This window comes from Canis lupus, chromosome 30 (assembly GCF_003254725.2).
Source record: "Canis lupus dingo isolate Sandy chromosome 30, ASM325472v2, whole genome shotgun sequence".
In the NCBI taxonomy this organism is placed as follows: Eukaryota; Metazoa; Chordata; class Mammalia; order Carnivora; family Canidae; genus Canis; species Canis lupus.
In genome coordinates, this window is record NC_064272.1 from 16,987,844 (window position 1) to 17,005,641 (window position 17,798).

The following is a 17,798-nucleotide window of genomic DNA, read 5'->3' on the forward strand; positions in this document are numbered from 1 at the left end:
GCTGCCGCTTAACCACCTGAGCCACCTGGGTGCCCCTTATCTTGCTACTTTAAGGATTGAATTTATTTAGTTCTATTTATTTTTCCTCCTCTTGTTACTAGCTGTAAATTTTTCCTTGCCTATCACCTCATCTGTTTTCTTCCCTGCTGATGCCAGTATTACACCAAAGACGTGACAATACTCCATAAATAGACTTAGGAAAGATCTCACACTCCATGAATTATCAGTTTATTAATGATTCGGATTATGTATCACCTAAATAAGTTAGATGTAAGAAAAAGGATATGTAACATAGATCAGTGTTCTTCCTATGTTCTTCCAGTGGATCAGTGATGATCCACAGATCATCTATATCAGAATCAGCTTGATGCTGGTTCAAAATATGTATTACAGATCCCTACCACAGACATACTAACTCAGCATATCTCAGGGGAGAACCTAGAAATCTATATTTTTATGAAATACTTTAGGTGACTCTCATGCATACTAGTATGTGAGAACCACTGGTTTAAGTGCTTATTGCAAAATAAATATGCTTGTAAAAAGCAGTAACCAAACCTGAAGTTCAGAAGAAAGCAAACTTGTCAAGGTATGCTGTTTTATATATTGTTAATGATTAAGATGTGGAAAACTTTTTATTTTTTTATTTTATTTTTTTTTGAAAACTTTTTATATTGTGTTCCAATTCTTACATAATTTTCAACCTAAAATATATGATTTTTATCTTTAATAATTTCTACACCATGAGAGTATGGTCAATCTAGAGTAAATTGACTCTAGCAGTAGCTACTTTGTTTCGATTTCTGAGTACAATTTGCTGTAGCTTGATATTCCAATATGAATGTCTCTTTGTTTTACTCATAGGTGTTAGGGGAATATTCCTACCTCTTAGATAAAGACACACCAGAGGAAGTTCTAACCAAGCTCTACAAGTTACTTATGAATGACTCCGTTTCTTCAGAAACAAAAGCCTGGTTAATCGCAGCTGTTACCAAGCTGACGCCCCAAGCACACTCTTCTAACATAGTCGAGAGATTAATCCAGGAATTCACCATATCTTTGGATACTTGTATGAGACAGCATGCATTTGAATTGAAACACTTACGTGAGAATTTGGAACTTATGAAGAGTTTGCTTCCAGTTGATAAAAGCTGTGAAGACATGGTGGTAAGGCATCTGTATTTTAGCTGTGTTAAAATTGCATTGTCTATAAACAGAATAATTCTTGCATTTGTGATATAATATGGAATATATCAAAATATAGTTTCCATGACATTCAAGATGAAGGTTGGAGTTTTCCTTCAGGTCAGTAGTGATCCTAAATAGGAATCGAGGAGTGTCTCTTCTGGAGGACTGTAGCGAAGGCATTTATATCCAATGACAATCTCTTTTAACATTTGGTAATTCAAGAATTAAAAAATTTTAATTTCCTTTGAACTGCTTTAATATGTCATTTAATTATTATTGTGTTTTCTTTGAGAATGTAAAAAATAATTCTCTTTTGCATTTTGTACACCTGGTATCTAACATCTTTCCCAGAGAGTGTGGAAGCACTGATAGCCCTCTTAGAAATGAAGTTCTGTTTTTCACTTACAAATTATTTTTAGGGCATATGGATTAAAATTATTATGTGATTTTATAGTCTACTCTCTTTAGGGTGAATTTTTTAATTTTCTAATTTTTGCTTCACTTTAATACAGGTAGATGCTTCTTTATCTTTTCTGGATGGTTTTGTGGCTGAAGAACTTAGTCAGGGGGCAGCACCTTACAAACCTCACCACCAACGGCAGGAGGAAAAGCTTTCTCAGGAAAAAGGTAATTTTTCTTGGGTCTGTAACAAGCGAAATTGTAGGGAGATCATTTTTAATGCAATTGTTATTACAGTTACATAATATAAATAATTGAGGATGTTTCCTTTTATCATCCTTCCTTAAATCCTTCCTTAAATCCTTAAAGTACTTGTGACTTATTTATCCTGATTAGGTCTTTGGATAACTAGAAAAAAAGAAGTTAGCCTGGAGGTATTCCCAAAGTCATTGGGTCCATATACATAAGTGCCTAAGATAGCCATTCTGGAATTTTGAAAGAATTCCAGAAGTGGAATTATCATATTGGGTTACTGTGCTCGACGGAGGGCTGATGATACTCATGTGAGCATCTCTAGAAAAGTTTGGGGGAAAAAATGTGGTTATTGTAGACTAGTGAGTTTCATTTTCATTCTGAGCACACTTATATAAACTGTATTAGAATGCTTCCTCCAACAAAATATCTGATCAATGAAGTTAGAAACTAAGAAAAGAAAGAGTAACTTTACATTTCAGAAATGTAGCCTGTCAGGGAAAGGTGCCTGTTGTGATTTTGGCAAAGAGGAAATCATTGAGATGTTTGGATGGTGGATGGGAAATAAGTATATGAATAAAGACAGACCATTGAATATTTTAGTTCAGAGTGGTGGTACTGAGAAGTTCAGCATTGAAAGCTCTTTTTCTCCCCATTCATCATCTAATGATTTTGTCGAGTACTTTCCCAGCTCTGTGGAGGCATATGAGTATAACTAAATGGTTGATCTAAAAATGACACTGAAAAAGTAAAGTTGCAATTCAGCCATCTGCTTCCTTTACCTGACTCTTCTGCATACTGTTATTTTCTTCTGTTTCCCACATGCACATGAACTCTGATATATCTAGTAAACTTTTAAAAAATCTTTGGCCCTTCCAATCATTTACCTCTGTAAAGATCTTGTGAAAATTTCATGGAATAATGAAAATAATGTGGTTTGAAGTTCATTCTCAGCCTCGAGCCTTTCCAGGCCTTCCTTAGATGACAATGTTTAATACTGTTGTCTCAGGTTTGGAATTTTATCTGACTCTTCTCCAGATGCTGTCCCCTTCCATGCCTAGTTTTTTTTTTCCTTCACTATTAAAGTCTACCTCTGATTTTGACTTCTTTCTGCTCCAGTTCCCGGAAGTCCTACTGGTGAGGCATCAAAGCAACTCTTATCATTCCAAAAATCACCATTTGCCCTTTCCAACAAGATCTTAGAAAGTCTCTTTGGTGGGATAGGAGGATGTCTTACTTGGACACATAATCTCAGCCCAAAGGCTTCCAATATGTGCCCTTCCAATATGTTTCAGGGCTCTTTTTATTTTTACTGACAAATCTGTCATTACAGCAATCCCCTATTGGTCTTTTATATTAAACTCTCACTGTGCAAAAAAAAAAAAATAAAAAAAAGCTTTCTGCTCTTTGCTTAAACTCTATCTTTACTTGATATTTGCCTTAAACTTTGTTTTTGCTTGTACATAGGAAACATTTCTTGAGTTCTTCACTGCTACTTTGTTATCCAGAGGCTGGATAACTGTCACAGATGCTATTAAAAAGAGGTCAAAATAGGATAGAAAATTAAATTACATGATTGAGAAGCTTAAAATGAGAGGATTTTCTAGTTGAAAAGGACCTTGGAAGGATTTAGGGAAATAGTTTCCAAACATGATTATGCATCACAGTCCACAAAGAAAGTCTTTAAAAATGATACAGATTTTTGAGCCCTACTCCTCTATCTTTTGTATCTGAATCTCTGAAAGCTTGGCTGTATGTGGGAGATTCTACAAAGTCACTTGATCCTGGTTATCAAATCAGCATTTGGAAACTGCTGATATAGCCTGAACCCTTCACTTTACGAAGAAATTAAGGTCTAGTTCATGCACCCAGTTAATACTCAATGTACATCGAGAACGGAGTTCTTCTGATTTTTATTTTTTATTTTTTAAAAGATTTTATTCATAGAGAGAGAGGGGGGTGTGGGGGGGCAGAGACACAGGCAGAGGGAGAAGCAGGCTCCACACAGGAAGCCCGACGTGGGACTTGATCCCAGGTCTCCAGGATCACACCCCAGGCTGCAGGCGGCGCCAAACCGCTGCGCCACTGGGGCTGCCCAAGTTCTTATGATTTTTAATTAGCCTATTATTTTTTCTACATGTTTATTTCTCTTCTGTATCATTCATTTAGATAAATAATTAATTTATTCTATCCTAAACTGATTTATTTAGTTGTCTTTGGATTAGGTGCTGTCTCTTTTGGAGTAGAGCTCTAGAACCAGAGTATCTGACTTATCTTGCTCTATCATTTTTCCTATTTTTGTGATCTTTGGTAAGTTCATGGCAAACCCTGCCCCAGTTTCTGTATTTGCAAAATGAAGGTAATAATTATAGAAGTTCACATTATATTTCATATAAAATATATATAAATAAAAATATTTTATATTTTTTATGATTTAAAAAGGTCCATTGTATTATGATCCAGATTGTCCAAAAAGGTAAATATGCCAGTTAGGATTAAGTATAGCTACACAGCATATTAGAAAACAAATTAACAAAATGTGGCCTTAAACAAGGCAGAAGATTATTGCTTCTTCTTGTTAAAAAAAATTCCAGAAGTAGGCAGCCTAGGATTGATGATGGCTTCATGAATGTAAAGGAGGAAGGGAGAGAAAAAAGATGTTTTTTCTTGTAGGCAGATTCCTTCCAGAAGTTGTGCACAGAATGTGTACATAATTTCATTGGCCAGAAGTCAAGCATATGGCAGAAGAGTCTGGAAATGTCATTTCTTTTCTGGATGGACACGTACCTGACTAAGATTGAGGGTTCTATTACTTAGAAAGGAGAGTGGATATTGGCATCAGTTCTACCACAAGGGCAATATGAATTTTTATAGCTCTTGATTGAATTCATTTGAGTATACAGATTCAAAGGAATCTGAACCTGAGTAAACCTTGTTCTTTTTAGTAAGAGAGATTTCACATTGAGGGCTCCATTAGTCCATTCAGTATAGGAATGTGCCTAAGAACATTTTGTTAAGCAAAAACAGGATCATCCCTTCATTCATAGCTCATTAAACATTTTTGTCTGGGGACAGCAGCTATTCAGTAGACCTGATTTATCAGTTTTCTTTCCTAATTGGATCCTACTTTAGCTTCTAAGGGAGGTGAAAAGGTAAAAGTAAAGTACTATTTGCAGACTATAGTAGATATTCAATAAATCATAGCTACTTTATTATTACTGCTATAATTATTTGATTAGATCATCTCCAGTGTCCCTTCCAGCTTAAAAATTGTTATTGGAGGAGTGTCTCACTAACTCAGTTGGTGAAGCATATAATTCTTGATCTTGGGGTTGTATGTTTGAGCCTCATGTTGGGTGTAGAGGTTACTTTAAAAAACAAAATAAAAAAATAAAAATTGTCATTGGATTCTTTTTTTTTTTCTTTAAAGATTTTATTTGTTTATTTGAGAGAGATAGAGAGCATGAATAGGGAGAGGGGCAGAGGGAGAAGCAACAGCCTGCTGAGAAGGGAGCCCAGTGTGGGGTTGGGATTCCAGGACTCTAGAATCATGACCTGAGAAAGGCAGATGCATAACTCAGCTACCCGGGTGCCCCCCTTTCATTGGATTCTAATCTTCAGTTATTTTATTTCAGGAGTGAATGATAACTGATAATTTCTTTTTCCCCCTAACTTTTGCTTTGTTTTAAATACGAACTTCTGTTATTGTTTTAAAATTCTAGTTCTCAATTTTGAACCATATGGACTCTCCTTTTCTTCATCTGGCTTCACTGGACGACAGTCTCCTGCTGGCATTTCCCTTGGTTCAGATCTATCTGGGAATAGTGCAGAGACTGGACTGAAGGAGTAAGTTCTTTTCTTATTAAAATCGAAAACATAGGAGTATTTAAAGGTCTTTAAATGTAGGATGTTTCCTGAGAGCTAAATTCTGCATGGGCTGTTGTTTCAGTTGTTTTCTGGTTATTGCTTTCAAGGTGTATAAGAGAACTTTTAAGAGAGTTTGCTTATTTCCAAGATAGCATAATGTCTATAGGCTTCTAACACATAATGATGGTGTATATGTTATTACTGTGTATTGTGTGTATATGTGTCTATGTATACATGTTTGTTTAATACACATATATTTGTACATATATATGTATACACATATGTATACATATACATTTTTTAAAGATGTGAGAACTTTTATACACAGGTGAATATTCAGCATATCATTCTACATTCCTTATAATCTTACAACCATTTCATTGAAAGATTGACAGATATGAACATAAAATAAGATGACTGACTTCATTTAAGTAAGCTGGATACTTTCTTCAAAATGTTTTCAGAGCTTCTTTCCTGCCAACATGAAAATTGGTGATACATTTATCTAAACGTCTTATGTGGAGCTAAATCTTCAACCATTTTAGGTAGATTTTGATTTGGGAAATATAAATAAATTTTAGAAACATGATTAAGTTAAAAAGTGAGATAATATATATGCAGTGCCTCATAAAATCCAATGCATAGTAAGTGATTGATACATTGTAGCTGCTACTATTAATACTGATTGTCATTGCCATCATTATCAATATCCAATAGCTCAGTTAACCAAATGAAATTAGTGATCAGGGATCCCTGGGTGGCGCAGCGGTTTGGCGCCTGCCTTTGGCCCAGGGCGCGATCCTGGAGACCCGGGATCGAATCCCACATCGGGCTCCCGGTGCATGGAGCCTGCTTCTCCCTCTGCCTGTGTCTCTGCCTCTCTCTCTCTCTCTGTGACTGTCATGAATAAATAAATAAAATCTTTAAAAAAAAAAAAAAAAAAAGAAATTAGTGATCAATCCGAATAACTTTGGTCAGTATATTGATGTGACATAAAATAATGAAAATGGTGCTTTGTGAAGGAGCTTCAAAAAGAGTTAAAACATTTTTAAAAATTTTATTTTTATTCCAGTGTAGTTAACATGCAGTGTTATACTAGTTTCCGGTATACCATATAGTGATTCAACAGTTCCACATATTACTCAGTGCTTATTAAAAAATGTTTTGAGTAATGGCAGCTTTGTTGGAATAAATGTAATAAAATCTCAAAGGTGACAGCTTTGAAAGATGATATTTGAATTTTGAGTCCTCATATGTTCATTATAGAGTCAGTCACCTTATTTTATTAATGTTCATCTTTGCATTTGTCAGTCTTCCAGCATGATGGTTGGAAGAAGTATTTATCAGAAGAGTGACTCATAGATTATGAGGAATATAGGATGATATGCTGAATGAAATTCTTTCTTAGCTTCTTTTTCCTGCTCTGTTGACATTCTTTTCTTTCCTAGACATTTAATTTTGATATTCCAAGTATGGGGGACAGATGATTTGTGAGCATTTGATGGTAGAGGTGGTAGCAATTATGTGCCCCAATCAGAACACCAGGACAAGGGAAAGAGGGGACAGGAAGCCTCTAAACCCAGGGAGGAAACTTAGTCTCTTTTACAGGCACAACAGGTGAGAGCATCTGTTTGTTTAGTACTGAACTAAGATCTGGAGGACTTGACAATCTTTGTAAATCCTATACATACACACGTACCATACTCTCAGAGAAATGACATTTGGCTGAGTTGCTAAAGAATTATACATATGCTGTGTTACCATGAAGTGGAACGTGAGGGATGAATTTAAAATTCCTTTCCAAAGAGGACCACAGCTCACACATCATTTCAGATTAGGCACCTGTGTTGTAATTAACAAGGCAACTCAGCTTTAGAGAGGAGACAGTCGCTCTTCTGCAATCTCTGGCAAGCTGAGAATGAAGTAGTAGCAAGCTCAATTTAGAATTTCTTACCTTAGGCCCTATTTGGGGGCTATCTTAAAAGGGAATTCCTAGAGCTGAGTTAAAGTGTATCCCTAATCTTTTGAAGGTTAGCTTGGCTAGAATTTACATCTGTGTTTGAGTGATCTGTTTAAAAACAATACAAAGGTATACCACGTAAAACCACGAATTACATTATTGTTGTAAAAATCCAGGCAAAGATGACTCATGTTTAAAAAAATTCTTTTACAGAAAAAAAATTCTTTTACAGTATGTTTCATATCATAAAGAAGCATATTTTGTGCCCTTAGTTTTCCTGTCTTTTAGATGGCTGATATGTAATCCACGACAGAGAAAAGTTTTTTTTTTAAAGATTTATTTATTCATGAGAGACCACAGAGAGAGAGGCAGAGACACAGGCAGAGGGAGAAGCAGGCTCTGTGCAGGGAGCCCAATGCGCGATTTGATCCTGGATCCCAGGATCACGCCTTGGGCCAAAGGCAGACACTGAACCACTGAGCCACCCAGGTGTCCCCACGACAGAAAATTTATGTTGATAATAGGCATGCATGCAGATGAAATATGCCAGAAAAATCTTTAAAGTAGCTTGAGGCTCCTTTTAGGTTTATTTTTCCTCTCCTTTCCTATTTTGTTTCTTTTGTGAATTGGATTCCCTGGGGTGTGCATTCCATCATGGATTTAGCATCAGAATATTGAGTGGCACAACAGCCTGGGTGGCTCAGCAGTTTAGCGTGGCTCAGTGGTTTAGGGCCGCCTTCAGCCCAGGGCCTGATCCTGGAGACCCGGGATTAAGTCCCACGTCAGGCTTCTGGCATGGAGCCTGCTTCTCCCTCTGCCTCTCTCTTTCTCTGTGTCTCTCATGAATAAATAAATAAAATCTTAAAAAAAAAAAAAAAGAATATTGAGTGGCCTTGTGATCACCACCTGTGGAAGGAAGGAGAAACAAGCAGGTGTGGGCAGAGGAAGAAGTTAAGATGCAATGCAGTCTAACAGCAGCCTCTGCTGACCCCATGGGGAGCTCAGAAGTTAGAGTGGCCCTTCAGAGTTGTCCTGGGTTAGTCCCACATATGTGGCCAGGACTCCATACTTCTGTTCAACAGCCCACTAGTGTGGGCTGCCCAGGAGGGGATGGTCTCAGGCGAGGTGTCCCTCTGCAGCTGAGGCTGTCCCAGAGAGGGCTGTACTCCCAACGAAGAGGGCAACATGTCCTTTATTGAAGAATGATCTGGATAGGGCATCCCAGTGTTCATCACACTTAACCTTTTTGTTCAACTGATATTTAAATTATTAGTAAAACTTGGAGAGTTGGCCTTTTTTCTTCTTAAAGAATATGTTTTGATAAACAGGGTTACAGAAACACTGTGGGCATTTATGAATCCCTTTGAGTTGCTGCTGTTGAGCATCCTAGAGATGCCTGTCTTGGGGCTCAGTCTCATGACCTGGAGATCACAACCTGAGCCAAAATCAAGGGTTAAAGATGCTTAACTGACTGAGCCACCCAGGTACCCCTGAAAGCTGTTTTAAGAGGCCATGGCAATGATGTGTTTTTAAAAATGCCTCAAGAAAGTTACTCTTCAGGAGTTATTAAGTTGACTTAATTGTATTATTAATCTCCTTAGGACAAATAGCTTGAAGCTGGAAGGTATAAAGAAATTGTGGGGGAAAGAGGGCTATCTTCCTAAGAAGGAAGGTAAAACTGGGGATGAAACTGAAGCTCTGCCTGTTCCTCAAGAGAGCATAATAATGGAGAATGTAGACCAAACTATAACAAAAAAGGATCAGTGTCAAGTCCTTACCCAATCTAAAGAGGAGAAAGAAAAGCAGCTGCTGGCATCATCGTTATTTGTTGGGCTAGGATCAGAAAGTACAATCAATTTGGTAAGTAGTCTGTTTTATTCTTCTGAGAATCTGTGTCCCTGCCTTGTACAAAAAAACTGGCTCTATAGAAGTTCTTGGCTGTCACCTTACACGCGGTGGGAAATGGCTTCCCCAGCTCCAAAGCCACCAATGACACACTTTATATATTCCTGAAAGAGAAATTCTAATTGGTTTAGCTTGAGTCAGGTATTTTCTGTAGTCCATTCAGCTGGGGCAAGGGTCAGGGTCCAAATAAAGTTACAGATATGACCACTGGTATTACTCCCATGGATGGATAGGACAGTTCTCAGTGGGAAGGGGGCTTAATGGAAGTATTGGCATTAATAATAGTTCAACAATTTTGATGTGTCTATGGAAAAAGTAGTTCTCAAAATGGTATTTTTAATAGTAAGAAATAGATATCTAACAGTAGGAGAATGGGTATATAATTATGTTCGCTCAGAATATTACTCAGCCATTAATTATGGTAAATCTTGCATTTATTTAAAATAAAACATACATGTGATATATTAAGCAAAAAGGCAGAATAGAAAGTTTTATTTATACTTTGTTCATAACTGTTAAGAAGATAAAAGTTATTGGGGATCCCTGGGTGGCTCAGCGGTTTAGCGCCTGCCTTTGGCCCAGGGAGCGATCCTGGAGTCCCGGGATCGAGTTCCGCGTCGGGCTCCTGGCATGGAGCCTGCTTCTCCCTCTGCCTGTGTCTCTGCCTCTCTCTCTCTCTCTATGTCTATCATAAATAAATAAAAATAAATCTTTAAAAAAAGAAAAGAAGATAAAAGTTATTGAGACAAAGAATTATGCAAAAATGAAAACTACACTCGGGCATTATGATTTTCAAAACTTTTAATGCTGATATATTATTATTATAATTTTTTATTAAAGAATGAAAAATTGGAGTAAAGGACAGGTGCTATTTTTGAGCATCTGAGAATTCCATGTAATTTTCCATCTGGTGGACTGATGGACCTACCTGGTACAAAATTGTGATTAGAGCTCCATTTTCTTCAGGTTTTTTTTTTTTTTTTTTAAGATTTTATTTGTTTACTCATGAGAGACACAGGGAGAGAGAGAGGCAGAGATACAGGCAGAGGGAGAAGCAGGCTCCATGCAGGGAGCACGACGTGGGACTTGATCCCGGATCTCCAGGATCACGCCCTGGACTGAAGGCAGTGGTAAACCACTGAGCCACCCGGGCTGCCCAATTTTCTTCAGTTTTAGATCATTCCAGTTCTTACATCTTCTTTCTCCATTGGTGGAATTTCCTCTCCATTCCTATGCTTTTTGCCTGTTTTCTGTCTCTTTTCTGGACTTCATTTCTATCAGCCTTGATATTCCCTCCTAAGGAAAAAAAAATCAATTTCAAACTATTAATAAGTAATGGATCTTAATGCTGTCTCAGCATTTGCATTTCAGCAGCAAGGTGACTTACTTTGGGTTTTTAAGATGTTCCAGCTGGCTTCTGTAAGGGTACCTGTGAATGCCCTAGACCCGTGGGGTGAGTTCTTAAAGATCAGCATGCACCAAAAAAAAAAAAAAAAAAAAAAAAAAAAAAAAAAAAAAGATCAGCATGCACCCAGGCTACGGAGCCCTGATTTGTGAATCCCCTGGCTGCTGTTGAAGGATTCCTGCCCTCTTGACAAAGTGCAGAGCTTTCAGTTAAACAATCTTTCTCAAGCGAGCATTCAGTGTGACAAATGAATTATCGGGCTTTTTTTTTTTCTTTTTTTGGTGGTGGGCTTGATACCAGAAATATATTTAGGTTATTTTTCCACTTAAGGTATAGTAGGTCCTTTATGGGTTAATTTTTTTACATAATTCACTCTAAGGATCAAGGCTTGCTTTTTTTTTTTTAAATTCCCCTCACCCTTGCCCTTTATTTTATCTTTTTTTTTTTTTTCAGTTTTTGTTTAAATTCTAGTTAATCTACAGTATAATATTAGTTTCAGGTGTAGAATTTAGTGATTTAATACTTAATACAACACCTGGTGCTCATCACTACAAGTGTATTTCTTAATCCCCATCATCTAGTTAACCCCATGTCTCTCCCCTCTTGTAACCTTCAGTTTGTTCTCTATAGTTAAGAGTCTGTTTCTTAGTTTTCCTTTCTTTTTTACCTTCATTTTTAAAAGTTATTTTCTCTGAGGTCTAGGTTGACTATTTCTTTTCTTTATTTAACAAAGATGTCATTCTAGTGTCTTATGGCTTGTGTAGCTTCTGAATAACAGCAGATTAGACAGTACAGAAGAAAAAAAAATAAACTTGAAGATGAAGTATCAAAAATACCCAAAATGAAACACAGAAAAGAGAAAACAAAAAGCAAATGAAGAAACTCAGAGCATCAGAGACCTGAGGAACAATACTGAACAGTCTAATATAGGTCTAATTTGAGTCCCATGGCTGCTTGAAAATGGAAATCCTTCACCCACCCCCCTTGTTTTCGCTTTTGTGCTAATAGAATTTTAGTTCTTGTTTGAGGACTTCTGAATTGAAAGATAGGAGACAAATTCACTGCCAAGAGTTGGAAGAGGTATTGGGACTTGAGGGAGTAAGAGGGCATGGAAGAACTAGAATGATGTGAATGGTGGCCACACTGCCCCAGGGCGGATGGAAATGTGGATTTAGAGTAGTGCCTGCTGCGCTGATTTTATATAGAACTTTGGAAGGCAAGGGAGAACTGTAAGCATCACTCTACTTTTCTTACATAGATTTATAGACCATTCCCCAGAAGTGTTGGTTCAGGGATGGCAAATTTGCCATTCTCATTTCCTGAGTCAATAGGAAACATCACTAGTCACTTATAGAGTTCTTGCCTGCTATGTGTGTGTCAGCCACTGCCAGTTGGTTCTTGAGGTAAAACCAGTTTTTCTTCTCTGTTCATTGACTTGTGTGCCATAAAATCATGGTTACTATAGACTGCCAAACCAGAGTTTGAACCATCCTGTATTTGAGGTTATCTTCTCTTCTACAGGGCAGATCTGGAAACTCAAAACATGACTAGGTTTCTCACTGTTTTTATTTTATTTTAAAAATTTTACTGTTTTTTAAATTTTTTTAGAGAGTACATGTGTGAGCAGTTGGGAGGGGACAGGGAGAGAGAGGGAGAGAATCTCAAGCAGACTCCGTGCTCAGCACAGAGCTGATGCGGGGCTCAGTCTCATGACCCCGAGATTATGACCCAAGCCAAAATCAAGAGTTGGACACCCAATCAACTGAGCCACTGAGGCATCCCTCACTGTTTTTAATTTGTGCAATTCTACACTCTAGCATTCTGAAATTGAACAAGTTTTTAGAATTGTTCACAAATGACTTTTTGACTTTCTTTTTTTGATTTTATGTGTTTTTAATGAGAACTAAGATTTAGCTGATAGTTCAAAGTGAGGTAGCTGTCAGAATTTTAGGGCTTAACATTTATTCATCTCCGATGATTTTGTTAACCTATGCTTTATAGATAGAATTTTAACAAGTTAGTAAATTACTCATTTGAAATTATAGAAAAATGTTTAAAACTCATGACTGGTAGAATGGATTTTTAAATATTATGTTTTATTTTTGCAGCTAGGAAAAGCAGATACTGTATCTCACAAATTCAGAAGGAAATCAAAAGTCAAGGAAACCAAAAGTGGAGAAACAAGCAGTGCTCATAATATCACCTGTTCTTACTTTAGTTCTTCGTCAAATGCAACTTATGAAGATGATTATTATTTGGATACTTTGCAGGATAGAGAAGACAAAGAATTAAATAAATTTTCTCTCAATTCTGAACTTTTGGATTCTGAGTCACTCACAGAACTACCTTCAGTTGAGAAACTCTCCAATTGCAAGCTGTCTTCACCATCTTTGTTTACAGATAACAACATGGAAGGTTTTCACCCTTCTCAGCCCACTGCACCCTCAGTTGCTAATGAAACCTCTTTAGCTTCTTCTTTACTGGAAGAAACTTCAGAGCACATGCATTCAGATCTTGTGGAGGTCTGTCATAATGAAACCATATCAATGTCTTCTTACAAAATTTGGAAAGATGATTGTTTATTGATGGTATGGTCAGTTTCTAATAAGAGTGGTTTGGAATTGAAAAGTGCTAACTTAGAAATTGCTCCAGCAGAATATTTCAAGGTAAGGTAATGAATGGTTCCTTATTTCTGCCTTAAATGGACAATGCTTACTTAGTATTTCTGCTGTTGGCTCTTCTGATGGTTTTAAATTTCATCCACATCCTTTTCTCTTTAGCAAAAAAAAAAAAAAAAACCCCAAAGGTGTGACAGGATTTTTTAATTATTTTTGAGTAGGGGTGAATTATGCAAAAGAGATAAAACATCATAAAGATTTTCCAACTGTACTGGGGAAGGCCATAAATACAAAGTGAGTATTGATAGGGCATAGTAGTTAAGAAGGGAGGCTCTTGACTCAGATTGCTTGGCTTTGAATCTTGCTTCTGCTACTTATTAGCTGTGTTACATGGTCAGGTTATGTAACTGCTTTGTGGCTTTGAGTTTCTTCACATTTAAAATGAAGATATTAATAGTGTCTGCCTGTTACTGTAAGGAGAAAATGAGTTAATATCTGTAAAATGCTTACAGCAGTACCTGGCACATGGTGTTACTGTGTTATTATTTTCAGTGTATATTTTGTGATTTTTTTTTGCACTCTTTAAATGTCTCATTCATTCTTGTTATAAATACCGAGACAAAGTTCTCAGTTTAACAAAGCAGAACATCAAGGAATAAGAATATTAAAGAATAAATGTGTATACTGTCTACTGCCTTTTTCTTTCACTGATTTATTTTTCTGTACTGAGTGCTTGGGCATCAATTTTATTTCTTCCCTAGCTCTAAGAGATTGCCATTGTGATTTCTGGAAATATGTTTAATTATATTATGGTATGGATATGATGTCCTTGGTGGAATTATAATGAGATTTGACCAGTAGGTCAGTTATTTCACAAGACTGACCCAATTTCTCCTATGAGCTACAATATGTTGAATGGGATATTACCTGAGCCACTGACCAGGGCAGAAGTTCCTGACTCTAGATGGGCATTAGGATCACCAGTGGAACTTAATAAAATAAAATAAAATCCAATCTAGTTGCTTGGGCAACTCAACCCCCATAGCTTGAGTAACAATGTAGATTGAGAAGGGAAGACACCTGTGTGTGTGTGTGTGTGTGTGTGTGTGTGTGTGTGTGTGTTTTAACTCTCCTCACTTTAAACATATGGTGCTAGCCAGAGTTGAGAACCAAAAGATTCAAGCTTAATAATTTTTTTACTATTGTTGCTAAATTTTACAGATTTTCACTGCAATTTGTTACACAACCTTTACCTGTATTCTATTTCTTAATTACCTGTGTTAGTGAATTTTTCTCAAGTGAAGTTGTCATTTTCATAATGTGGTTTGTTTTTAATGTCTCACAAAAGTGTGTTATTCAAACTTCAGTGAAATAGAAAATTGGTATTCATATGATAGTCTGTATTGATCCCTTCTTCAGTACTTTTATTACTTTTATTTACAGATCACTGAGCAACCTGGATGCTGCTTGCCTGTAATAGAAGCAGAAAGCATCAAAACCTTTCAGTATAATGTGCAGATGGAGAAACCTTTTACAGACGGGAATCTTACTGGTTTTATAAATTATCAAATGATGGATACTCATTCTGTTCAGCTTGAATTTTCTGTAAACTTATCGCTATTAGATTTCATTAGGTAAATATTTTCTGGAATATTAATTCAAGGTATTCATTCAGCAAATATTTATTAGGCCTTTTCTCTGGAGAGAAACATTGTGCTAGGTGCTAGAGAATATAATTCAAAACTAGATACAGTCCCTTCCTTTAGGGAGTGTTCAGTCTTAGAGCAGAGAACACATCACATGAATGCATATATAGTCTTGAATTGTGCTGTGAAGAGAAAGTAAATGGCACGATGAGCAATTATAATATGGGACTTGATTTAGGTTGAGGTTGATTACTAATCTTGGAAAACCTCTAAAAGAACGTAATACTGAACAAATGTTTAATCTGAAATAACTTTAGAGAATCTGCCTGGCTTTTTAAAAAAGCTTTTGAAGCTTCTCTCATTTATATTTCATATATTTGATTAACTCTTTCATAAAATCTGTTTATTAAGCTTCCGAGATCTGTAAGCAAATTACTCAGGGTTATTAAACTTCTATTAGAGATATAATAAGTATTTAGCATCATACTAGGCACTCTGCAGTGTTACCAAATAATTGAAGACAGCTTCTTCACTCTTCCTTCATTTAGTTTTATGGTAATATTGTACTGTATTCAGACATTTTTTAGAAAAAGCCACGTGAACCAAGAGTGCAGAATACGCATGAGTATCTGTAAAGTTCTTTAACCTTCACACATTCACTTGTGTTACACTGTTGTAATTTTTGCCTACTCTTTAAAATCTTTTAGTAAGAACATGTTTCTCTCTCTGTCAAAGAGTGTTTCTGCCTTTGGTGCTGAATAACGTAGAATCCAGCCTTCTAAGAACTAACATGTTCTGACTGTAGGGGTGTATCCCATGGTGAGCATTAGTAACCTGACCAAGCACAATACATATGATAAACAGGTCTTCTGTGTGTATTAATAAAATCCTGTGTATCTAAAAAAAACAAAAACAAAAACAAAAAAATCCTGTGTATCTTTAAAAAATATTTTTCCTAATTAAAGAATAAATGTATAATTATTATAAAAATTCAGATGGTATAGAAAAATATAAGTAGAATATAAAAGTTCCCTATAATTCTACCCCCACTCTAGAGACCCAACGTTAACTATTTGATCTTAAGTGTCATGAGACATTTAAAAAATACATTTGTTAAAATCCTTTCCACGGTCTAATTTACATAAGGTGCTAGATCTTTGTATTCATACTCTGTACAGGATGTAGATAGTGTCTTATTATCCCCAAATCCAAAGTATATGTGAAAGAAAGTTTTATATTTGAATGATTCATGAAATCACTTTGTAAAATTTTACTGAAATGACTAATGCTCAGATAAAGAGAGAAGTGAGTGATTTATTGAAAAGACATTTACACCTTAATAACATCTTTTTTTCAGTATTTTCATCAGTTTGGAGTATGATGGTAAGCATTCTTAACATAGTTTAAAAACAAATTTTGTGGGACCCAGATTTACAACGATTGTTTTATTCTCATGAGTCATTTGAAATGTATTTGTTTGTTTGTTTAGAATTAATTTCATTCTTTTGGACATAAATCTAATTTTAAAAATTATTTTCAGACCGTTAAAAATCTCAACTGAAAACTTTGGCAAACTCTGGTTATCCTTCGCAAATGATGTGAAGCAAAATGTAAAAGTGTCAGAATCTCAAGCTGCTCTGTCTTCTGCCCTAAAGACCCTGCAACAGAAACTAAGACTTCATGTTGTTGAAATTATAGGTTCGTAGAGTTACATAAAGACAATCTTGTGTTATAGGGGCTTTCTCACAGAGCACGAATCAACTTTTACGAGTATCAAATTTCTTAGAGCTGTATTTCCTGTTATGAGTATCTTTCAAATGAGTGTGTTGTTCAAACTAAGTATTTTTTTTGTGTGGTAAAACATAACAAAATTTTCCATTTTAACCAATTTTAACTGTACAGTTCATTGACATTAAGTACATTCATATTGTTGTACAACTGTTGCCACCATCACTTCCAGAACTTTTCCTCTTCCTTAACTAAAATCCTGTGCCCTTTAAACACTAACTTATCATTCCCTCTAGCTCTTAGTAACACCATTCTTCCTTCTGTCTCTATGAATTCAATTACTCTAGGTGTCTCATATTAGGTGAATTATGCAATATTTGTCCTTTTGTGACTGGCTTATTTCACTTAGCGTGATGTCTTCAACGTTCATTCATGTACCATGTGTCAAGATATCTTTCCTTTTTAAGCCTGAATACTATTCATTATATGAATATACCACAGTTTGTTTATCCATTCATGTGTTGAAGGACACTTGGGTTGCTTCTGCCTTTTGGCTACTAGGAATAATGCTGTTGTGAGTGTGAGTGTACAGCTATTTGGTTTCAAGTCCCTGCTTTCAGTTCTTTTGGTTATATAATTCTATATTAATTTTTAAAGAAACTACCATATGATTTTCCACATTATTTGCACCATTTACATTCCCACCAGCAGTGCACAGAGGTTCCCAATTTTCCACATCCTCACCAACGGTGTTTATATATACATGAAAGTATGTGTGTATGTGTATGCATGTGTGTGTGTGTGTGTGTATGTATATGATATATATATCA

The 17,798-nt window shown here is 36.0% G+C and overlaps 1 protein-coding gene across 2 annotated transcripts in view; it reads left to right on the plus strand.

Moving 5' to 3' along the window:
* The window catches only part of AP4E1 (adaptor related protein complex 4 subunit epsilon 1), a 55,105-nt gene that overhangs the window by 34,011 nt on the left and 3,296 nt on the right, over positions 1-17,798 (plus strand). For both annotated transcript variants that reach the window (XM_025472803.3, XM_025472804.3), the window contains exons 14-20: positions 865-1,167; positions 1,701-1,815; positions 5,562-5,685; positions 9,268-9,526; positions 13,085-13,642; positions 15,038-15,228; positions 16,781-16,938. In XM_025472803.3, the coding sequence (XP_025328588.1) occupies positions 865-1,167; positions 1,701-1,815; positions 5,562-5,685; positions 9,268-9,526; positions 13,085-13,642; positions 15,038-15,228; positions 16,781-16,938 (1,708 nt within the window). The remainder of the gene's footprint in view (positions 1-864; positions 1,168-1,700; positions 1,816-5,561; positions 5,686-9,267; positions 9,527-13,084; positions 13,643-15,037; positions 15,229-16,780; positions 16,939-17,798) is intronic.